Here is a 24,444-nt window from a genome sequence, read left to right as displayed (position 1 = left end):
TAAAAAAAATCTAGTTTTAAGATATTTTTTGGACTCTTATGAAGCTGAGCGAGTTCATTCTATATAGAGGGGGTGTAATTCAATATGTTAACAAGGGAACATTATTCAGCAGCTTTCATTGGACTCTATGAAGCTGAGGGAGTTCATTCTATATAGAGGGGGTGGAATTCAATATGTTAACAAGGGAACATTATTCAGCAGCTTTCATTGGACTCTATGAAGCTGAGGGAGTTCATTCTATATAGAGGGGGTGGAATTCAATATGTTAACAAGGGAACATTATTCAGCAGCTTTCATTGGACTCTATGAAGCTGAGGGAGTTCATTCTATATAGAGGGGGTGGAATTCAATATGTTAACAAGGGAACATTATTCAGCAGCTTTCATTGGACTCTATGAAGCTGAGGGAGTTCATTCTATATAGAGGGGGTGGAATTCAATATGTTAACAAGGGAACATTATTCAGCAGCTTTCACTGGACTCTATGAAGCTGAGGGAGTTCATTCTATATAGAGGGGGTGGAATTCAATATGTTAACAAGGGAACATTATTCAGCAGCTTTCATTGGACTCTATGAAGCTGAGGGAGTTTATTCTATATAGAGGGGGTGGAATTCAATATGTTAACAAGGGAACATTATTCAGCAGCTTTCACTGGACTCTATGAAGCTGAGGGAGTTCATTCTATATAGAGGGGGTGGAATTCAATATGTTAACAAGGGAACATTATTCAGCAGCTTTCATTGGACTCTATGAAGCTGAGGGAGTTCATTCTATATAGAGGGGGTGGAATTCAATATGTTAACAAGGGAACATTATTCAACAGCTTTCATTGGACTCTATGAAGCTGAGGGGTTCATTCTATATAGAGGGGGTGGAATTCAATATGTTAACAAGGGAACATTATTCAGCAGCTTTCATTGGACTCTATGAAGCTGAGGGAGTTCATTCTATATAGAAGGGGTGGAATTCAATATGTTAACAAGGGAACATTATTCAGCAGCTTTCATTGGACTCTATGAAGCTGAGGGAGTTCATTCTATATAGAGGGGAGTGGAATTCAATATGTTAACAAGGGAACATTATTCAGCAGCTTTCATTGGACTCTATGAAGCTGAGGGAGTTCATTCTATATAGAGGGGGGTGGAATTCAATATGTTAACAAGGGAACATTATTCAGCAGGTTTCAGTAGACTTCACGAAGCACTGTGTTCATTCTATAGTGCGATGCAGAACTGTTGGCCAGAGCTTTAGACTGCATCAGTATTATATTATAATTCAAAACCAGAAGGCGTTTAATTGCTTCAGTAATTTAAGGGTACAGCAGGAATAAAGACCAGGAGATCTCAGGCGTCATGCATCCCTTTCCCAGAGTTTATTGGCGAGTTCTCGTTCTGTATCCAAACTTTCCTGGTTAGTACGAGTTTGATCCGCTACCGCCACCTAGTGTCGCGAAATCGTAACAGCACGAACACAGAAAAAAAAATGCAGTTGTGTAGTTTATTTAAAAATAAAAAATACACATGAGAAACAAATAAAATAATACAATTAAAAAAAAAATCTGAACTCTGTTAAAAACCGAAAATGTTCTCGTACCCGCCTGGTGAATATAAAAATACTGCACAATATTCAGTGTTTAAAAACACCAAGCACAAATTACAGGGTTGGGAATCAGACTCCTATCGCACAGCAGTGTGATCCGTTCCAGGTTTTACTGCTACCAGCTTGATCAGCCCCCAGTGTGTCTAGCTAACAAGCTCAGGTGTGTCTGATTATTAAACTCCCAGTGAAACCAGGACTGGACCGAGCTGTCTTGGATAAAGGCAGTTGCCAAAGAGACTATTTGTGGGTTTTCATTTCCTTGTGTGTGCGCGCGCATTATATATATATATATATATATATATATATATATATATATATATATATATATATATATATATAAAAATTCACGTTTAAAGCGTGGGCAGGCTTTTTAAACAGTTTAGCAAACACTAGTTTTCTTTTGAAATGCTAAATCCAAAATCATTATTATTATTATTATTATTATTAAAAAAAAAAATCAATTTGACGCTCAATTTACAAAACTTCTAAAGCCTGTTAAATGTCTATTGTGGTAAATGAGAATGAAAAAAAAAAAAAATTATATATATAAAAGAAAAACACTCTGACTTTTAATGCAAACCCCCAAACTCCTGTTAAAAATGCAGACTCTGCAGGGCTGGGACCTACCTGCATGCACCAGCGCTGTTGAATTTCAAACATTATCCGAGAAATGTAAAGAGATGCCTCACCCTCCTCTATCCCCACTGGAACGCTTCAACAGATCACTGTGATGATATTCCACACCCGGGCCACTCTCCCTGCGGGACGCACGATTCATCTTTTAAAAAAGGTTCGCGGGAGCTACGAGTCCCGCACACACACACACGACGCGGACGTTCCTGCCATAGCCGGGAGATGAATTCTGCGTCCCCTCTCTTGTGTGCTCCAGCATGAGACTGCGCCCTGCGGCGCCCCCTGTCTGCAAACATCTGTTAAACCACTACCAATCCATCTTCAATAACACAGGGTTAACCTACATGAGTGAGAAATTAAACAGCCACCTTTATATATATATAAAAAAAAACAAAAAAACACTGGGACATGTTCACTTAAATAAAGCACGCAAATCCTCCTTTTCAATCCCAAAAAAAGTTTGTTTTGCAAGCAGGGGAGGGAGGGGGTGAGGAGGAGGAGGAGGAGGAGGAGGAGTCAGGGGTGTGGCCAGTCTAGCTCCGCCCCCCTCCTCATCTGATGAGGTGAAAGGTCAGCCAGTAGATCATGAGCGGCTGGAATCCCGCCGTCGCCACGGTGATGTAGATCCGGATGCGGTTCTTGGCGTTGTGGCTGACCACGCCCTCGGACGACGCGGTGGCCAGAATCTTCATGCGCAGGGATCGCACCTGCAGGGATACAACAGGGATGGGAATAAGACTCCTATCGCACAGCAGTGTGATCCAGTCCAGGTTTTACTGCTACCAGCTTGATCAGCCCCCCAGTGTGTCTAGCTAACAAGCTCACGTGTGTCTGATTATTAAACTCCCAGTGAAACCAGGACTGGATCACACTGCTGTGCAGCGGGAGTCTTATTTCCATCCCTGGGCTTAGTGTTTGGAGCACAGCGGGTGCATATTTTGGAGGGTGGTTTTATTATTATTAATCAGTCGTCATTCAGCAGACGCTTTTATCCAAAGCGACTCACAGAGACTAGGGGGGGGTGAACTCTGCTTCATCAACAACTGCTGCTGCTGCTGCTGCAGAGTCACTTCCAATAGGAGATCGTTTGTTTGACGTCTCATCCGAAGGACGGAGCACAAGGAGGTGAAGCGACTTGCTCAGGGTGTCACACACACACAGGGAGTCAGTTGCTGAGCCGGGATTTGAACCTCCTGGTATCGAGACCCCTTTATTTTCACAGCTGGGAGCTGGAGAACACTGCAGGTAATGAAACTCTGTACTTACTATGAAGAACATGAGGGCACAGGAGGTCCAGGCCAGGGCTACATAGTAACCATCGCTCCCGAATAAGAGCCCGCTCGCCACAGTGAGGATCATTCTGCAAGGGAGAGGGAGGGGGGGAGAGGGGGAGCGGGGTTACTGGTCTGCTGTAACAGGACGTGGAACGAGAGAGAAACACACAGAGAGAGAGAGAGAGAGAGAGAGAGACAGACAGAGAGAGACAGACACGGCTGCTGAATGCATCAGATAGCATCCTGAGCTGAGACAGGACCAGTAAAATCTTACAGAAACTCCCTTCCATCATATATGTATGTACAAATAGATATCTTTGTATGTGTCGGTTTTATTTAAATATTTGTGTGTCTTTTTATGCAGATTTCTTTTCCGTAATCATTCGGTATGATGTTTTTATTTATATATAAATATGTTAATTATTTATATATACAAAATAATTAAAAAAATAATATATATTTAATTATTTTTAGAATTGCTTTGGCAATACTTCTGATGTCATGCCAATAAAGCATCTTTGAATTAAATTGAGACAGCGAGAGAGACAGACAGACAGACAGACAGGGAGAGAGAGACAGAGAGAGAGAGACAGACAGACACTCACAGAAACAAAGACAGAAAACACAGGGAGACAAACACAGAGAGAGAGACACACAGACAGACACAGAGCGAGAGAGACAAACAAACAAACAAACAAACAAACACTCACAGAAACAGAGACAGAAAAACAGACACACAGAAGAGAGAGAGAGAGAGAGAGAGAGAGAGAGAGAGAGAGAGAGAGAGAGGAGACACACACACACACACACACACACACAGAGAGAAAGACTATCCTAACATTCTTGGTGATGCAAGACTTGTGTCCACGGCTGCAGCGATGGCACGAAGTGACTAGCGGCCGCTCTCTCACTTACCCCACATACTTGTAGCCGCTGTAGGCCAGCAGGTCGAAGGCGGTGAGCTCGCTGTGCACTGTGACCAGGTAGAGGCTGAGCAAGAGAGCCAGCACCTCGATGATCATCCACACCAGAGCCGTGCTGGCACACACCCCCAGCACCTCCGGAGAGAACCTAGAGAGAGAGAGAGAGACCAGAGAGAGATCATCCACACCAGAGCCGTGCTGACACACACCCCCAGCACCTCCGGAGAGAACCTAGAGAGAGAGAGAGACCAGAGAGAGATCATCCACACCAGAGCCGTGCTGACACACACCCCCAGCACCTCCGGAGAGAACCTAGAGAGAGAGAGAGAGACCAGAGAGAGATCATCCACACCAGAGCTGTGCTGACACACACCCCCAGCACCTCCAGAGAGAGAGAGAGAGAGAGAGAGAGAGAGAGAGAGAGAGAGAGAGAGAGAGAGAGAGAGAGAGAGAGAGAGAGAGAGAGAGAGAGAGAGAGAGAGAGAGAGAGGAGACACACAGAGAGACCAGAGAGGGAGACAGAGAGAGGGAGAGAGGAGACACAGAGAGAGAAGAGACACAGACAGACAGAAACCACGCATTATTCACTGTATAGCAGGGAGGGAATGCTGGACCGCTATGTTAGTTTCAGGAGAATATCGTATTTTTTCTAAAACGCTGTGAAGATTCTGAATAACGTTTTAAACCCCCCCCCTCCCCCAAGCTCGTCCCCGACGTGGATTTCTCTGACCGGCCTTCTTCACAAAGCCCTCTGAATCGTGTGAATCAGAAGGGAGGACTCACCTTTTCTGTATCCCCAGAGCCATCCCAGCCAAGAGGATGTAAGTGATGAACGCCATGGCTAGAGAGAGAGAAAGAGAAAGAAGAACGGGTGTCAGGACATTATCAAAACCACCGCTCTGTCCTGTAAACCAAACGTTACAAACAGCTACCAGATTACACCACGCGGCTGTGCCTTTACCAGGGGAGACCCTCGGGGACCCCTGCACTCCCCTGACTGTGTGACTCTCCCCCCTGCACACCACGTGGCCATGCCTTTACCAGGGGAGACCCTCGGGGACCCCTGCACTCCCCTGACTGTGTGACTCTCCCCCTGCACACCACGCGGCCGTGCCTTTACCAGGGGAGACCCTCGGGGACCCCTGCACTCCCCTGACTGTGCGACTCCCCCCCTGCACACCACGCGACCGTGCCTTTACCAGGGGAGACCCTTGGGGACCCTCCCCTGCCCCCCACAGATCCCCTAGTCTTTACTCACAGGGGATGTAGAGATCAGGAGCGTTGACGTCATGTCTTGGAGTCATGGGGGAATCTCTGTGGTAACGCACTTCCCAGTTCTGAAAGCACACAGTCCTCATGTATTAACTTACATGTATACTGAGCATCAAAAGAAACTAATCACTAAAACTAAAACTCTGTAACCATCTAGGAGCCGAGAACAATTAACAAAAAGGTCTAATTAAGGTCTAACTTAGGGGCAGCAGTGTGGAGTAGTGGTTAGGGCTCTGGACTCTTGACCGGAGGGTCGTGGGTTCAATCCCAGGTGGGGGGGACACTGCTGCTGTACCCTTGAGCAAGGTACTTTACCTAGATTGCTCCAGTAAAAACCCAACTGTATAAATGGGGAATTGTATGTAAAAATAATGTGATATCTTGTAAATTGTAAGTCGCCCTGGATAAGGGCGTCTGCTAAGAAATAAATAATAATAATAATAATAATAATAATAATAATAATAATAATAATAATAATAAAAGCAACTTATTAGCTCAATTAAGGGTCTAGTTAAGCGACGGAGAGCTCAGCGAGAATGGAAAGCTTCAGACGCAGGGGTGTGAGGCGCCCTGGGGTAGATGCATTTTTGATTGGTGTGTTTTGCAGAGCGCTCATACCTGGTGCGTGTATGGAAACATGAGCAGAGCCAGTTTCTTCATCACATACTTTGTGTCGACAGCAAAGAAATACTTCAGCTTGTTGATCGAGACGAATCTGTCAATCTGCCAGAGAAGAAAAAAAAAAAGCGACAGGGGTGCGGTCAGTTAACACGGCTCTCGATGAAAAACTCCCGGTCTGACGAGATTAACTGTACCTCCATGTGCAAGGAGGGAGACTCCCGCTGCACAGCAGTGTGATCCAGTCCTGGTTTCACTAGGACTTTAATAATCAGACACACCTGAGCTTGTTAGCTAGACACACTGGGGGCTGATCAAGCTCCTAGTAAAACCTGGAATGGATCACACTGCTGTGCAATAGGAGTCTGATTCCCATCCCTGGCTTCGCTAGGAGTTTAATAATCAGACACACCTGAGCTTGTTAGCTAGACACACTGGGGGCTGATCAAGCTCCTAGTAAAACCTGGAATGGATCACACTGCTGTGCAATAGGAGTCTGATTCCCAGCCCTGGCTTCGCTAGGAGTTTAATAATAAGACACACCTGAGCTTGTTAGCTAAGCAGCAGTGTGGAGTAGTGGTCAGGGCTCTGGACTCTTGACCGGAGGGTCGTGGGTTCAATCCCAGGTGGGGGACACTGCTGCTGTACCCTTGAGCAAGGTACTTTACCTAGATTGCTCCAGTAAAAACCCAACTGTATAAATGGGTAATTGTATGTAAAAATAATGTGATATCTTGTAACATTGTAAGTCGCCCTGGATAAGGGCGTCAGCTAAGAAATAAATAATAATAATAATAATAATAATAATAATAATAATAATAGACACACTGGGGGGCTAAGTAGCAGTAAAACCTGGAATGGGTGGGGGGGAAAAACAACGGCAATAACTCTCGTCATAAATAAAAGTAACAGGGCAGTGTATTCAAAAATAAGAAACGCAATCCGAAGACTGTCTGAGCCCCACCTCTTTGCTGACCATATCCTTGCCCTGGTTGGCCATGCTGGATCCGTACGCCATCGCTACGTTCGCCACGGGGTCCGTGAAGATGCTGTCCACGCTGAAGCCCCCCATGTCGTAGCCCTGCTGGGGGTAGCCCCCCGGCTGGCTGGGGTAGCCCCCCGGGTGTTGAGGGGGCATCCCCGCGCTGGTGTCGTCGAACAGCTGGGTGGGACCGCCCATGGCGGGGGCGGGGCCACGGGGAGCTCGGTGCTTGGGGCCTGACAAAAAAACAAGAAAAGAACTTAAAACGACTTGACATTAAGCGCTTTTCATGCTCCGCGAAGTTCACGTTAAACCGTCGTTTTGTTTGTTTTCCGCGTCGTAGTCGTTATATTGTTTACATTGACGTCATAGCGATGACGACACGAGGTCGGGTTCTCGCTTGTTATTACATCATCACAATGCTGATGATCCTGTAAAAAAAAAAAAAACGAAAACACATTGTTAAATACAAATCCTTAATTTTCCAACATGGTTTTGCCGTGTTTCCTAGCTTTGGAGGTTGAATAGCCAATACCCAGCCGTCTTATAAAATATCGCCCAGCTAACGCCTGAAACCGAAGCTTGACCTCGGTAGCATTTCATCTCAGTTTACGACAAGTCAGTAAAAATTCATTAACACAACAGGTTTGAATTAGAGACGAGTCTCAAACATTAAAAGTATATTGCAAGCGTGGAGAAACAGACCCTAGTTTTGAAACGGAGAGAGTTGACCATATGGCGTCGCCTAGAGAGTACTCCGAGTTTGCAAACTCCGTTCTCGTTATTTCATATTCACGTGTTTAAAAAGTGCAGTAATTATAACATGTCACATTATTGGAGAAGTGGTAGTTTGATTTTTTTTGGGCGGGGGGGTAGGGTGTCCATTGCAGCCCACAGGTACTCGATAATGAGAGAGGAGACGGTGCTGTGCATCGTAGGCCTTATATGCATCCGTGGCATTTGAAAAAAAAAATTACAAAACGGTATTCAGAACACGATTTGAAATAATAAAAAAAACACACACATGCAAAACGAGAAACTCGTTAACAATTCAGACACGTCCAGCTGAGCCTGTTTAAATTTAAATTTACAGGACGAGCGAGGATGTGCACGCTACGAGAGACACACAGTTTGCAAAACTTCTAGATTATTTTAATAATACTTGTTTATGTTGGTGTGGTGCTCCTGAGACAGTTTGAGGCGAGTTTACATGAATAAAATGCGTTAGTTTGTTTTGTTTTAAATGCACCAAAACTACAAATACAGCCACAGAATACGCTCCTTATAAAGACATTATTGCACAGCTATTTATCTGAAAAAAAAAAAACATGCTATACTTACTGGGTCGATATCCTTGTTGGTAAGCCATACCCAAAACTAAATACAAAATGTATGCAGGCTATCTGTAAATTACTTATTTAGAAGACAATTTTTATTTATTTATTAAGTATTTGTTTAAAAACTATCTAGACATTCTTTTCCAAAAACCAGCTCATGACAAAACGCCCTCTCTCCCCCCCACATAAGCGATTGACCGACGTAGAAGCCTGCGTGGCAAGTTCGAGCGTCCTATCTGGAGTTTTTATTGGTTAAGCCATTTGTCGCTCTAACCAGCCTTCACGCTGATAGGAGGAAACATCCGTCACTCTTTAGGGTCGGAGGGGCGGGTTTAAGGTTGAGCTCAGAATTGGGGGTGGAGTTTTGCTGCTGCCTCGTAAAGTCTGATTGGTCCAGAGGGGTGTCGGGCGCACACAGATTCAGCAATCTATTGGCGAATGAAGATTTTATGCAAATAAGAAGGCGGGTGTTATCTAAAGTGGGAGGGAAGAGGAGACCCAAGAGTAACTTTTTTCTGATTGGTTTAAGGTGATAGCAACCGTGGGGAAGTGCGTGCTGATTGGTAGATTGCAATAAACAGTAGAAATGTCAGTCCTGTGCCACGAAGTCAAGTTGTTAAATGGTAGTTGTTGTTTTTTTGTTTAAATACCCGTTTTCACAGCAATAGGAAACTAAACTCTTCAGCGATCTCTATTATTATTATTATTATTATTATTTATTTATTTCTTAGCATACGCCCTTATGCAGGGCGACTTACAATTGTTACAAGATATCACATTATTTTTGCATACAATTCCCCATTTATACAGTTGGGTTTTTACTGGAGCAATCTAGGTAAAGTACCTTGCTCAAGGGTACAGCAGCAGTGTCCCCCACCTGGGATTGAACCCACGACCCTCTGGTCAAGAGTCCAGAGCTCTGGCCAAAGCCGTTTCGTGTGGATTGTGAAAGCATTGGCCAATGTTATTATAGCATTGCTTATCACAAGGTGTGTGCGGTGTTTAAAGTCAGGAAAGGGACATTTATACAGTGAAAGGGTTTGCTAAACTAATGCTAAACTGAGACAAAACTAAAACAAATTTAATTATGAAGTTATTTTATTTATTTTTTTACAGACAATTGTATAACATTTTTTAAATAGCAACAGGCATGCAAGCTTATAATACAAACATTTTTCTCAAATATATAACTTTAAGATTCATACAACCCATTTTCTGATTAATCGTTCAACGTGAAGGTCAACGACGTTGCTTTGGCGCCGCCTAGTAGCAGTAAACGGTACTTTCAAGTCATGTGAACAAATAACAAGACCGTTTTGTTTTTTACTTTCGGTAAAATTGTTTTTTTGTTTTTTTTTTTCCTGTACATATACAGAAGTCAACTGCGTTTTTAACCGCGTCGGACAGAAAACACATCTAAAAAGGATATTGGTATATTGCAGTAAGCCTGTAACCGCTTCGGTCACGTTTTTAATTTCATTTTTTATAATTTTTTAAACGGTTTGTGTGGACTCTACATAGTTTGAGAAGTTGCCCTGTCACTATGGTGTTTACTATCATACTGCACAGATCACATATTATAATATATGATATAACTAGCTTGTTTTGGCGGCGGTAGGCTAATTGAAGCTCGCATTAGCTGAAACGTCTTACCTTCAAACCTATTACAACCAAAACCAAACGCGTTTTGAGTTTTACCTGCAAGAAAGTCCCTGGTGACTGTTAATGGAAACCCCGTGGGTCCCGCCTTCACACCTGTGTCCCCGAGTTCACAGAACCGTTGCCTGGTAACCACGGGATTCTGCGCCCCTCCTGGGTTAAAAATGTGATGAAGTCTATGGGGATGATTTTCAAAATGCAAATGACTGTGTTTTTTTTTTTTTTTTAACGGTAACAAAACAACGCCCTTTCACGATTTCAAGATACATTAAAAAAAAGACGTTAAACTTAAATATTTAAAGCAGCCTGCGGTTATTTTCTTTGATTTCAGCATCCTCTTAATTGCGCGCTGTCCCGCTGTAAACTCCCAGCTGCATCCCATGCATAAATAAACAGCCGTTTATCAATCTCTTAATAGTTTAACCTGAAAGCGATTCGGCATCACATTCAATTAGCTATTGGCTGTCGGGGGCGTGTGATTTCAGCACGCAGTGTATGTGACTGCCGGCTCACTGACAGGGCGTTGTTAGGGTGTTATGACAGGTAGACAATATCACTTTTAAAATAAAAGAGTTTTGAGTTTATCAGCGTCCTGTTGGATCCTGTTTCTCCTGGGACAGAGAGCTGGGCGCTGTTTCTGAATTCTCTGTACCACATCTCTCTCTCTCTCTCTCTCTCTCTCTCTCTCTCTCTCTCTCTCTCTCTCTCTCTCTCTCTCTATATATATATATATACACCAATATACGTTACATAAACACTGTATCTAAGAATCATATATATATATATTCATAAGGACTATAGATAGATAGATAGATAGATATGGTCCTTATTTAAATTCATATGGACTGAAACTTATATTGAACACAGTACAGCCTGTGTGCCATACATATGTCATATATCTCAAACTATGAGACGCTTACTGCATGCACAATGCATGGATCGGTGCTGGTATTTACTGTATCCCAATATATTATAAGAAGAGAGAGAGAGAGAGAGAGATAGAGAGAGAGAACATCAAAATAAAGAGAGAGAATCAAAACAAACCATCCATTTTCTTATAAATTATTCACGACCTAAGATTTTATTTATTTATTTATTTATTTATTTATTTATTTATAAATGCTTAGGCGTCTCTGGCGTCAGCATAAGCAATCAGGCTGCCCGTGCAGGCAGGAGAGCGCGCAGAGGAGGCACCTCGCCGTGCATTAGGAGGCGCACGCAGACCGGACGGCGCTGCGGGTCATTACAGCAAGATCGGAGAAATTCACCTGCTGCACACAAGGTCGCGGGACAGCGATGCATCTGAGCACCGGGGCACCGGGGCACCACAGAGGCAAAGCGGCCGGCGACAGCTCAGAAGAACAGCAAAGCGTGCATGCGAAAGACACGCACAGACAAAAAGGGAGAGGAGGATGAGGAGGGGAGGAGGAAGGGAGGAGGGGAAGGGCAATTTGAACCCGACAAAGAAGAGTGAAGATTTGTGATTCAATAAGGAGGCGCGGGATAGACCCTTTTTGTATTTTTTATTTTGTATAAGCGATTGTGGCTATCTATAGCCCGCACAAGCACGCTGTTTGTTAGTTTTCTTTAAAAAACAACAACAAAAAACAGTTACAAAACCCTCTATAGCGTTAAAGATATTATTACCCACAAAAAAACACACCACCTATCAGGTTACAGTGCACCGCTGGCAGACAACGAGAATGCGCGTCTTCCGCCGGCCGCTCCGTAGAAAGAAGCCGAGAACGGGCGATTTGTTCTCTGGGAAACAATCGGCGGCTGTGCCCGCTCCGGAACCCTGGGGTTCGGTAATAAAACGCCGGATTGTCTGCGGATGGTCGCCGCTACTTCGCCAGGTCTGATATTATTAACCAGCTGGAAGCGGCGCGATGCAGGGAGTCACGGTAACCGGGGAGGCTCCGATGCTCAGCCAGGGAGAGCGAGAAGAGGTAAGAGAACGCCTTGTACATAAAAATAAAATAATTAATGACAGCCACTGAACATTGAAAATGACATGCACGCCCCCCCTGCTCCGAATCTCCCCTCACTCTCCCGTCTCTCCCCGTTCCTCTGTTCAATGCATTGCTGTTTGTCACGCAGCTCTGCTTTGGTGTCTGTGCGTTCTTTAAAATGGTTATTTTCTTTTTAAAAAAGCGTCTTTAATTTGTCGTTGTCCTTGCTGTTTATAACACACGCACTGCATTGGGTTCCCCAGTAATTCAAATACGCATACAAAAGTCACAAAGTGGCCTCCTTTTACATATGAGGCACACGGTATACTTAAACCCACATATGCAGGTCAAATATACAGACTTTATATAGATAGATAGAAAGATAGATAGATATAATCTTCAAAGACGACCGCGTGAAGGACTCGCTGTCATAAAGCGACGTGTGTTTTTTACAATAACACGCACCGGGCGAGCGCGTTCTGTGCCAGCACTAGTCTAGCTCATAACGTTGTATGTAAATTTTTTGTTAGATATTATTGTAAAAAAAAAATATATATATAGAAGAAAAGGCAGATACCACCGCTTTCTGCAATGCAGTGAAAAAAACAAACCTATTTCTAATGTTTTGCACGCATCCTATGTAGGTTAGGACTCTCGGGCTGTGTGTAACATGCGCTTTGAAATGTCCCGTGTGTGTTTGAATTCTTGAATCCGGGATGTGTGACTCAGTGCAAAGGAAAGCATCCACGTTCGTGTTTGTATTACACAGTCTGTAACGGGACCCCGCGGTGAGGTGAATCAATGGCTTGTGTCATGTGAGGGGGTCATTAGCGCATTGGGGAGTGTTTCCAAAAAGTGTATGTGACAGTAAATGAACGCAAGAGCATATTAACAACATTTCATATTATTATTATTATTATTATTATTATTATTATTATTATTATTATTATTATTAATAATAATAATAATAATAATAATAATAATAATAATAATAATAATAATAGTGGTAGTAATATATATATATATATATATATATATATATATATATATATATATATATATATATATATATATATATAGTAATACTATTAATAATAAGAATATATTTTGTTATTATTATTACATAAATGTATGCATCATATTTTTTTTCAAATAACACAACAAACATCATGCAACCCTATTTGTTTTTGAGCTACATAAACACACACACACACACACATATATATATATATATATATATATAATTATTTATTTCTTAGCAGACGCCCTTATCCAGGGCGACTTACAATTGTTACAAGATATCACATTATTTTCACATACAATTCCCCATTTACACAGTTGGGTTTTTACTGGAGCAATCTAGGCAAAGTACCTTGCTCAAGGGTACAGCAGCAGTGTCCCCCACCTGGGATTGAACCCACGACCCTCCGGTCAAGAGTCCAGAGCCCTGACCACTACTCTACACATATGTGTTGGTGTGTATGCGTGTGTCGGGGTGTGTGTCATTGTGTGTCTGTCAGTGTGTGTGTGTGTGTGTGTGTGTGTCAGTGTGTGTGTGTGTGTGTGTGTCGGGGTGTGTGTGTCAGTGTGTGTGTGTCGGGGTGTGTGTGTGTGTGTGTCAGTGTGTGTGTGTCGGGGTGTGTGTGTGTCAGTGTGTGTGTGTGTCGGTGTGTGCGTGTGTGTCTCAGTGTGTGTGTCGGTGTGTCAGTGTGTGTGTGTGTGTGTCAGTGTGTGTGTGTCTGTGTGTCTGTGTGTCTGTCTGTCTGTCTGTAGAAACACATCCCGGCAGTACCAGATCAAACACAAGTCCACGGCGCTCTCTCAGAGACCGGGTTGGGGTCTGGCAGAGAGGGCTGCTCTTAGACACTCTGTAGACACACGGAAATGAACGGCATTTCAGTTTAGCAAACCCACGCCAGTCGATCCTTTCCTTTCCATTTGGATTCCCAGAGGAACGCGGCTTCATCTCCTCCTCTCGCAGGCTCTAAGCGTTTTAAGCAGACGGGACGCGGAAAGCTGTGATATGTTACATTCAGGCTGCAAACCACAAGTTTTCTCGTGGCTTTTCTATATATGAGAGTGATCCGTTTTATACATACACGAGCTATCAGCTTATCAATCACTTTATAAGGAGAAACATAATTGATACACTGAATAGAATATGATCTCAATCAATCAGTAATTAATTAGCTAATATAATAGAATATGATAATATTGTATAACTTGATAACTGGGGCAGTACTGTGGAGTAGCGGTTAGGGCTCTGGACTCTTGACCGGAGGGTCGTGGGTTCAATCCCAGGTGGGGGACACTGCTGCTGTACCCTTGAGCAAGGTACTTTACCTAGATTGCTCCAGTAAAAACCCAACTGTATAAATGGGTAATTGTATGTAAAAATAATGTTCTATCTTGTAAGAATTGTAAGTTGCCCTGGATAAGGGCGTCTGCTAAGAAATAAACAATAATAATAATAATAATAGTGACTCAGCAGCAGCAGCAGTTGTTGATGAAGCAGAGTTCACCCCCCTAGTCTCTGCAAGTCGCTTTGGATAAAAGTGTCTGCTAAATTATTATTATTATTATTATTAATAATAATAATAATAATAATAATAATAATAATAATAATAATAATAATAATAATAATAATAATAATAATACCCTTGCTCTGGTTATTCTTTGACTCATTAAGTGCTATTGTCCTTATTTGAGGGACAGCAAACCTGTGTCCGTTTTGTCCAGAACAAAAAAAAAGGTGCGTTTGGCGCAGCCAGTGTACAGCAGCCGGGAGCTATAAATAGCTGTGATCTGCGGCACTCGGATTCAGCAGACCAGCTCCTGTCTTTCCAAAAGTGAACAGGAAGCAAGACCTCAGTGCTTCAAAGCAGAGATGATCAGGGTGATTGAAAAGCACTGGAGAGACCTACAGAGATACTGCAGGGCAGCCTCCTATCAGAGAAGGAGACAGAGTCACTGTAGAAACACTGCAACGTGTTATAAAGCACAGTGAAAGCATGGGAAAGCACATCGAAAACAAACCATGGTATACTAACCCTTATAAAAAGGGTTACACTTTGCTGGGCTTTTACTGTGGGGAAGCTTTTATCAGGGTTAGTAAACCATGGCTTGTTTTTTTAATATGTGTTACAATGCTTCCCTTTGCTTTACCATGCCTCTCTGTGCTTTACAATGCTTCCCTATGCTTTACCAGACCTCTCTGCGCTTTACAATGCTTCCCTGTGCTTTACCAGACCTCTCTGTGCTTTACAATGCTTCCCTGTGCTTTACCAGACCTCTCTGTGCTTTACAATGCTTCCCTATGCTTTACCAGACCTCTCTGTGCTTTACAATGCTTCCCTATGCTTTACCAGACCTCTCTGTGCTTTACAATGCTTCCCTATGTTTTACCAGACTTCTCTGTGCTTTACAATGCTTCCCTATGCTTTACCAGACCTCTCTGTGCTTTACAATGCTTCCCTATGCTTTACCAGACCTCTCTGTGCTTTACAATGCTTCCCTATGCTTTACCAGACCTCTCTGTGCTTTACAATGCTTCCCTATGCTTTACCAGACCTCTCTGTGCTTTACAATGCTTCCCTATGCTTTACCATACCTCTCTGTGCTTTACAATGCTTCCCTATGCTTTACTACACTTTGCTGTGCATTCACTATGAGAAACTTAAAAGCATGTCATGGGATCAGCCAATCACAGGTGACACGCAGCGGGCTGGCTGTGATGGGGGGGGTAGCGTGGTCGATCGCCCGTGTGCTGGTGTCCTTAACTCCCTGAAGAAGCTCATTGCAGGCTGGGTAATAAGGTTTGGCAATGAGTCTGATATACACAGACATACTTACCCCAAGATTACATCTGATGCACACTATAGGGAGGGCTGGACTTTTTTTTCCACTGCAACAAAAATTGCTTGTTTCGAGGCATTTTCGGCGTGCATTGGTATTTCAAGATGTTTCACGATCAGACGTAATATTTATTAAAGCAGAAAAAAAAAATTGCGTTGTCACATTCAAAATGTATAATTTTCTATAGAGTTATTATACAACAAATGCTCTTACGCTCTGTGAACAGCCTCCCTCTGCTCTGTGCTGGTGGAGCAGAGAAAGAGAAAGGGAGGCTCTTATACTCTCTGATCAGCCTCCCTCTGCTCTGTGCTGGTGGAGCAGAGAAAGAGAAACGGAGGCTCTTATACTGTCTGAACAGCCTCCCTCTGCTCTGTGCTGGTGGAGCAGAGAAAGAGAAAGGGAGGCTCTTATACTCTCTGAACAGCCTCCCTCTGTGCTGGCGGAGCAGAGAAAGAGAAAGGGAGGCTCTTATACTCTCTGAACAGCCTTCCTCTGCTCCAACGGCAGCCGTTTCACTCTCTTCAGAGCTGAAATGTTTTGTTTTTTTTTGATTCCCAGGCTCACACACCACGAGAGGAGACAGAGAGTTGAGCTCTGCCAGCTCTGCAGTGTGCTGTCAGCACAGCCACGTCTCCCAGAGCTGGATAGCTGTTGAAATGCAAGCTTTCAGATGCTGAATGTCACCCAGGCATGACTCCACACTGCAGAGGAGACACAGTGGCTCCCAGCAGCACGCAGTCACAGCCTCGTTCCCACCTGAATCCTGATGCCTTGCTCTGCTTAGCTGAAGCACTTTTTTTTTTTTGGGGGGGGGGGGGCATTATTATTATTATTATTTATTTCTTAGCAGACGCCCTTATCCAGGGCGACTTACAATTGTTACAAGATATCACATTATTTTTTACATACATTTATACAGTTGGGTTTTTACTGGAGCAATCTAGGTAAAGTACCTTGCTCAAGGGTACAGCAGCAGTGTCCCCCCCCACCTGGGACTGAACCCACGACCCTCCGGTCAAGAGTCCAGAGCCCTAACCACTACTCCACACTGCTGCCCCAGTTCATCAGTGCATCAGTTCATTCCTCCGACTCCCTGTGTGTGTGTGTGTGTGTGTGTGGGACCCTGAGCAAGTCACTTCACCTCCTTGTGCTCCGTCCTTCGGATGAGACGCAAAACAAACGAGGTCCTATTGGAAGTGACTCTGTAGCAGCAGCAGCAGTTGCTGATGATGCATAGTTCACCCCCCTATGCTTTACCAAGCTTTCACTGTGCTTTACTACACTTTGATGTGCTGTGACTATGGGACACTTTTATAAGAGGAGCTTCGCGTACACGGGCAGAGCGATCGCTATCATAATTAACCCAATTATACCCCTTAACGGTTCGTTACTGATTTGCATTCTAATGTACACAGGACATGCACATCAAAGTGAAGGGCTGTGCGCGTAGCTACTTAGCGTTATGTAGCTTTCCTGGAAGGGTTACAAACGTTCCAAAAAATAGGCGAGGGAATGCTGCCCTTTAAGTGTGGAATGAAACAGAAGCTCCTGTTCACGGCCAAGCTTATTGTGGCATAAAGGGTTAATGGATTTATCCTATTTCTGGATCCCAGATCTCCCTCTCTCTGTCTCTCTATCCTGATTCTCCTGAGACAGAGAGCTGTGTGCTGTTTCTGAATGATCTGTACCACATCTCTCTCTCTCTTATACTCTCTGAAGAGCCTCCCTCTGCTCTGTGCTGGTGGAGCAGAGAGAGAGAAAGAGAGGCTCTTATACTCTCTGAACAGCCTCCCTCTGCTCTGTGCTGGTGGAGCAGAGAGAAAGAGAGGCTCTTATACTCTCTGAACAGCCTCCCTCTGCTCTGTGCTGGTGGAGCAGAGAGAAAGAGAGGCTCTTACACTCTCTGAACAGCCTCCCTCTGTGCTGGTGGAGCAGAAAAAGAGAAAGAGAGGCTCTTACACTCTCTGAACAGCCTCCCTCTGTGCTGGTGGAGCAGAGAGAGAGAGAAAGGGAGGCTCTTACACTCTCTGAACAGCCTCCCTCTGCGCTGGCGGAGCAGAGAAAGAGAAAGGGAGGCTCTTATACTCTCTGAACAGCCTCCCTCTGTGCTGGTGGAGCAGAGAAAGAGAAAGGGAGGCTCTTATACTCTCTGAACAGCCTCAGTACAGTGCTTGCTTTATTGTTCATCTAAGATCAGTCAATAATAATTCTGATGTCTAATAATAATAATAATAATAATAATAATAATATGATTCAAGCAGAGTAAGTTTGTGCCTTTTAAGAGTTGGTGATGAATGCTCTCTCTCTCCCTCCCTCTCTCTCACTCTCCCTGTCTCTCTCTCTCTCCCTCTCTCTCTCATTTGAAGGATTGTTCTTCCTAGTCAGATTAGCCTAGACTAGCCTAGCCTCCTGACCTCAAAGTATTAAGAGATTTCCTTATCCTTAATAGCAGTTTGTGTGGTGTAAAGTGTGATAAACATGGCATGGCTGTGTCTGTCTGTCTATCTATCTATCTATCTATCTATCTATCTATCTATCTATCTATCTATCTATCTATCTATCTATCTATATCTATTTATCTCTCTATACAGTATATATCCCTTTTCTGTTTCCTGGTGTTTTGCTTTAGTCATTCCAGAACCTCCAGTATTGAGTTCTTATCATTCTAAATCTTCCTTTTTCTTGGCTTTGAGCTGCTGTGAGCTTGATTGGAGAATCCTGACAGCCGGGCACACTGAACGTCCTTCCTCGTTTTTAAAAATACAATAAGGAACCGCAGCCTAAAAAGGATGGTAAAGTGGCTCTGTTTCCTCTAGGTGCAGAGCTTCATCGACAGCACGAGATTTCACTGATCTTTACTATTATTATTATTTATTTCTTAGCAGACACCCTTATCCAGGGCGACTTACAATTGTTACAAGATATCACATTATTTTTACATACAATTACCCATTTATACAGTTGGGTTTTTACTGGAGCAATCTAGGTAAAGTACCTTGCTCAAGGGTACAGCAGCAGTGTCCCCCCACCTGGGATTGAATCCACGACCCTCCGGTCAAGAGTCCAGAGCCCTGACCGCTACTCCACGCTGCTACGACTGTATTCAAAACAGGACGCAGCAGTTTGTAGGCAAAACTCAATTTTTTTTTTCCCGTGAAGAAATATCAAATTACTTTCGTTTCGATTCCCCCCCCCCCCCCCCCGGAAAAAACGAATCTGGTAGTTAAGGGGTTAATCTGGTCCTGACTCCCTCAGACTAGCCCTCTCCCTGTCAGTCAAACCCAACAGAGAAAGAGCAGTGTAGACTGAGGAACCGGTTTCCTCAATCAATACCTCTGGAGCCCATTGCAGACTGCAGAAACGGGTCAAGGACGCGCTGCAGGTGCTGATCTGACCCATCTGTGTTTTTACAAGCTCGATTAAACACAGCAGCCTTCTGGTTTGGGCAGCTCCGATTTCGATAACGATCTCTTCCTCGCCGTCCAATAGATTAGAGATCTGACCAGGGAATCCCCCCCCCCTGCCTAGGCTGGCACATGATATCCTGTGGTGTTGTGTTTTTTTTAAAGATATATTTTAAATTTTATTTTAATTAAAAAAAGCTCTCTTTTTTTATTTATTTTTTTATTTTTTATTTTACAAACTGTATTTTTTTTTAAATTGACTTTTTGTTACATTTTGTTTTGTATTAGACTTTATTTTCATTATTGTTTTGTGTTTTTACAGACTCGTTTTTTATCTTCGTTTTTACCGTAGAGGTTCGCTGTCGGGTCAGGTGTTAATTGGAAATGCATCCCCCCCCCCCCCCCCCCCCCCGCATTGTGCAATTTCTAAAGATAGACGCTTCCAATTATCGCAAAGCGAATTTCAAACGCAGGGTTTTTTTGTTTTTTTTTTGCACAGCGCGTCTGCGGAGGAGTGTATGAAGTGTCTCCTCACCTCAGAACCACGTGAAAAAAAAGTGACCCTGCCACTTCCTGTGGAGCACTGCCTTCATTCAGCCGCTGAATTTATTAGGGTTCTTTTCTTAGCATTTCTTCACTGACATAAAGGCTCTTTTCAATGTCTTAAAAATCAGGATGGGAATGAGCCCCCCCCCCATTGCACAGTCCTGGTTTCACTGGGAGTTTAATAATCAGACACACCTGAGCTTGTTAGCTAGACACACTGGGGGCTGATCAAACTGGTAGCAGTGAAACCTGGAATGGATCACACTGCTGTGCAACGGGAGTCTTATTCCCATCCCTGGTAGTTATTCATTTTAGTATTTCCAAATTCATTCGAACAGCAAAGAGAATACAAAGCCAGGGATGGGAATAAGACTCCCATTTGCATAGCTGTTTGACCCGTTGCAGGTTTTGATACCAGCTTGCATCCCTGCCCATCATAAGAGACTGAAACAAATTGAGAAAGATCCACGTTTGCTGTGCACTAACTAAACCCCTTTCCTCTTTCACGCAAAACAACAGGAGCAGAGCGGCTACGAAACAAAGTCTCTGATCTCTCCCTGTGGTATTAACCTTTTTCTTTCCTCTTTCCCTCCCCCTCCTCCTCCTCCTCCTCCCTGCAGCAGCGGCCCCTCAAGCAGTCTCTGAGCGGCTCCCTGTGCCGCGAGTCCCACTGGAAGTGCCTCATCCTGTCCCTGCTCATGTACGGCTGCTTCGCGGCTCTGGCCTGGTGCGGGCTCTCCCGGGTCCCAGCCTCGGGGTACCTGGACGGGGCTCCTCTCTCCCTTGACAGCCCCTGCTCCAGCGGCTACGTCTACATCCCCCTGGCCTTCCTCACCATGCTCTACGTGATCTACCTGGTGGAGTGCTGGCACTGCTACTCCAAGAGTGCCGGGCAGCAGCGGGCGGAGATCAGCGGGGTCTACGAACGGGTCCAGCGCATGCAGCAGTCCACTCCCTGCATCTGGTGGAAGGCGATCAGCTACCACTACATCCGCAGGACCAGGCAGGTGACGCGCTACCGCAACGGGGACGCCTACACCACCACGGAGGTCTACCACGAGCGGGTCAACACCCACGCCTCCAGCTCCGAGTTCGACTACTCCCACCACGGGGTGAAGGACGTTTCCAAAGAGCTGCTGGGGCTGTCTGACTACCCTGCCACCCGGCTCCGTTTCACCAAGTGCTTCAGCTTCGCTGACTCGGAGGCCGAGACCGCCTACCTGACCCAGCGGGCCCGCTTCTTCAGCGACAACGAAGGGCTGGACGATTACATGGAGGCGCGGGAGGGGATGCATTTGAAGAACGTGGATTTCAAAGAGCACATGATCGCTTTCCCGGACCCTCTCCGGCCCCCTTGGTACACCCGGCGCGGGGTCTTCTGGGCGGCCTCCTGCCTCACCCTGTCCTGGCCGCTGAGGGTCATCGCGGACTACCGCACCGCCTTCGTGCACTACCACGTTGAGAAGCTGTTCGGGCTGGATCGCGGGGCGCCGACCCCGGAGGAGCTGGGGTACGCCGGGGGGCGCATCCCCCGGGTCAACACGGTCGACATGACTGAGGTGGAGTGGCACATCCGCTCCAACCAGCAGGTGGTGCCCAGTTATTCGGAAGCCCTCCTGATGGACGGGACGGTAGCCGGCTACCCGGCTTACATGCAGAACTGCCAGCGGTGCCGGCGGTCCGTCAGCAGCTCCTCGCTCCCTCCGCGGGCTCCGTCCCGGCTCCCGTTCAGCCGCAGCCGCTTCTCCCTGGGCCGGCTCCAGCCCTCCCGCCGCACCTGCCTCTTCCGCAGCTTCAGCGGCCGGCTGGACGAGAGCAGCCCGTCGGACGGGACCCCCGAGGACCAGCCGCCCCTCCCTCCCCCCTACCAGGACGCCCTGTACTTCCCGGTGCTGATCGTGCACGGCGATGAGAGCTGTCACCGAGACGGGACCCCCCCGCCGCAATGGGACCCCTCCCTGCTGTGACCCACGGAGCGGATTCGCTTTGGAGCCTGATTGTTCAAACTCCTGGCTCCTGATCATTTCAATATGAATACTAGACTTCATTGAAGGGAGCTCTGAACCCCAGGACTGGGTGCAGCAGCAGCAGCAGGGCTAGTGCGAGTTTCTAACCCTGCTCAAACTCCTGGCTCCTGATCATTTCAATATTAATAATAATAACACTAGACTTCATTGAGGGGAGCTCTGAACCCCATGACTGGGTGCAGCAGCAGCAGCAGCAGCAGGGCTAGTGTGAGTTTCTAACCCTGCTCAAACTCCTGGCTCCTGATCATTTCAATATTAATAATAATAATAATACTAGACTTCATTGAGGGGAGCTCTGAACCCCAGGACTGGGTGCAGCAGCAGCAGCAGGGCTAGTGTGAGTTTCTAACCCTGGCGATGGTAAAATAACTAATTCATGAAGGATGTTGAGAAGGTACAGACTACTTACTGGCTTGGAAAAAGAACCCCAGTCCGCTGTGACTGGGTTGAGGTGGAGACCCAGTATGCTACGCTCAGCCCTGGAACAGTCTGACAGATACAGAATATTCCGCACAGAAAAGTTCAGGGGTTGTGTAGCTAATCGTAAGCAACTGTTTACCGCCGATGAACCACAAACTTGCAGGATAAAATGCTTTAGAGTCCGCTGTGAAAGGGAGATGGGAGATTGTGTTTCTAATGCCTGAGAGGCAGGGAAATGGATTTTAATGCCTTGGCAAGCAGTCAGCTGCAAATGCTGGTTCTGGTTTCTAAAATGAGGAAGGGAAGTGAATTAAAACAGCTGTCATTTCTCAAAGGGTGGTTGAGAAGTTGTGCGTTATACCATTCCAATGTGTAATTTAATTTAAAATTAAAAAAAAAAAACAACAACCTTAAAAAAAAAATATTAAAATAAAACACACACGCAAAAAAAAAAAAAATACATTTTTGGCTGCAACATAAGATCTGCACTGGCGTGTTTAACCAAACTGTAAATCTGTTTGGTCACAGCAGGTGGCGCTGTGCTACAATGTTTTCACACCAGTAGCGCCGCTCTGTTGAGTATTTAAATTATACCAAGATAAATAAAAGTCAAGCTGCTTCACACAAGAGAAAGCTGTCTGTTGTCCTTTTGCGTCAGCAGGCGCAGTACCGGTTTAGTTAAGGCAGGGGGCGGTATTGCGCCTCAGAACTGTTGTAAAATAGCACCACCCAGAGGCTGTTTGAAGCATTACAGGTCTTACAGGCATCACAGGGAGCTGTCAGCGACTGATTACTGACTTGGATGTAAAAAAAACTCTGCAGTCTGAACAGAGCCCAAAATCTTAATGCACAAACTCCACAAAGCCAAACCGCAGCCCTTTGACATTTTTATTAACGTCCGCTTCTCTGGCAGCAAACCGCGGGCCTCTGTTCCAAATATACAGCCGTTAATTATTTAGATTTGCCCAGGACCTCGTAAATCACAGCCATTAAAGGGAAACATAAGAACCTTTTTTGATTTTATTGTGTTACACATGTTCCCATGTGTTGCTACAACTGTTTACGTAAGGTGTGTGTATTGTTTTAATTTATTTATTTATTTTTACATTTTGACCACTTTTAAATTGCATTCCCAGCCTCAAGATGGCTTCCCGTGTACCCGCATGGACCTCTCAGAACTACATTTCCCATCATCCTCCTGCTCACTAGTAAATCCATCTCAGCGACATATGTGAGCAGGAGCATGATGGGAAATGTAGTTCTGAGAAGGAACATGCAACACAATAAAATAAAATGGACCTTATGTACCCTTTAAGACCAAACCCTGCGTGTCTGGAGTACCCTAATTGCCGGGACGCTGAACAGCACCCCCCCCCCCCATTCCATTCAAGTCGAGCGACAGTGTGACTATTTTTTTTTCCACTCTGAACTCAAGCTGTGTTTATGTAATCTGATACATTGCATTGAGGCTTTCTGCGGTTAACAAAATTAGAGGTGTGAGTTACCATAACAACATAGAGTTAATTAAAGAGAAAATTCAAATAACAGGCAGATGAAGCCAGTTAGAAATGCTGTAAAAAATATTACAATGCAGCCTGTCCCTCAAACAAGGACTGAAAGGGTTACAGAACAGAGAGACAGACAGACAGAAAGACAGACAAAGGCAGGCAGGTAGACAGTCATATCCTGATATATATATATCCTGATGTAACTATCACTGACACTGTTATCTGCGCCGTTATTGAATCGTATTTTGTCATATTCTTGTACTTGCTAGAACCAAAGTCATTGTATTTATCTTGCTCTTAATTGTATTGATACTTATACTGTGATTCTTGAAATGTGTTTTTGTTTACGACTAAGTCGCCCTGGATAAGGGCGTCTGGTAAGAAATAAATAATAAATAATAACAGACAGACAAGCAGACAGAGACAGAGAGACA

The 24,444-nt window shown here is 44.7% G+C and overlaps 2 protein-coding genes across 2 annotated transcripts; one reads left to right on the top strand and one right to left on the bottom strand.

Annotated features, from left to right (window-relative positions):
- Positions 1 to 1,484: 1,484 nt before the first annotated feature.
- On the bottom strand, positions 1,485 to 8,898 carry LOC117967748 (protein YIF1A-like). Its single transcript, XM_059015742.1, has 8 exons — positions 8,644 to 8,898; positions 7,285 to 7,538; positions 6,321 to 6,425; positions 5,689 to 5,767; positions 5,214 to 5,271; positions 4,423 to 4,578; positions 3,500 to 3,593; positions 1,485 to 2,940 (listed from the first exon to the last, which is right to left on the bottom strand). The coding sequence occupies exons 1-8, from the start codon at positions 8,669 to 8,671 to the stop codon at positions 2,785 to 2,787; spliced, it is 930 nt and encodes a 309-aa protein (XP_058871725.1). The 5' UTR covers positions 8,672 to 8,898; the 3' UTR covers positions 1,485 to 2,784.
- A 2,554-nt stretch (positions 8,899 to 11,452) lies between these two features.
- LOC131722797 (transmembrane protein 151B-like) lies at positions 11,453 to 22,925 on the top strand. Its single transcript, XM_059015909.1, has 2 exons — positions 11,453 to 12,247; positions 20,676 to 22,925. Exons 1-2 carry the CDS (start codon positions 12,188 to 12,190, stop codon positions 22,020 to 22,022), a joined length of 1,407 nt encoding a protein of 468 aa, XP_058871892.1. The 5' UTR covers positions 11,453 to 12,187; the 3' UTR covers positions 22,023 to 22,925.
- The last annotated feature ends 1,519 nt before the right edge of the window (positions 22,926 to 24,444 follow it).

This window comes from Acipenser ruthenus, chromosome 51 (genome assembly GCF_902713425.1).
Source record: "Acipenser ruthenus chromosome 51, fAciRut3.2 maternal haplotype, whole genome shotgun sequence".
Taxonomy (NCBI): Eukaryota; Metazoa; Chordata; class Actinopteri; order Acipenseriformes; family Acipenseridae; genus Acipenser; species Acipenser ruthenus.
Note: the sequence above shows the minus strand (reverse complement) of the source record. Positions and strands in the feature narration are given on the sequence as shown.

Coding starts and splice junctions, on each gene's coding strand:
- LOC131722797 (XM_059015909.1), top strand. CDS start 12,188: ATGCAGGGAGTCACGGTAACCGGGGAGGCTCCGATGCTCAGCCAGGGA. Junction 12,248..20,675: donor GCCAGGGAGAGCGAGAAGAG/GTAAGAGAACGC, acceptor TCCTCCCTGCAG/CAGCGGCCCCTCAAGCAGTC.
- LOC117967748 (XM_059015742.1), bottom strand. CDS start 8,671: ATGGCTTACCAACAAGGATATCGACCCA. Junction 7,539..8,643: donor CCAACAAGGATATCGACCCA/GTAAGTATAGCA, acceptor TTTTTTTGTCAG/GCCCCAAGCACCGAGCTCCC. Junction 6,426..7,284: donor AGGATATGGTCAGCAAAGAG/GTGGGGCTCAGA, acceptor CTTCTCTGGCAG/ATTGACAGATTCGTCTCGAT.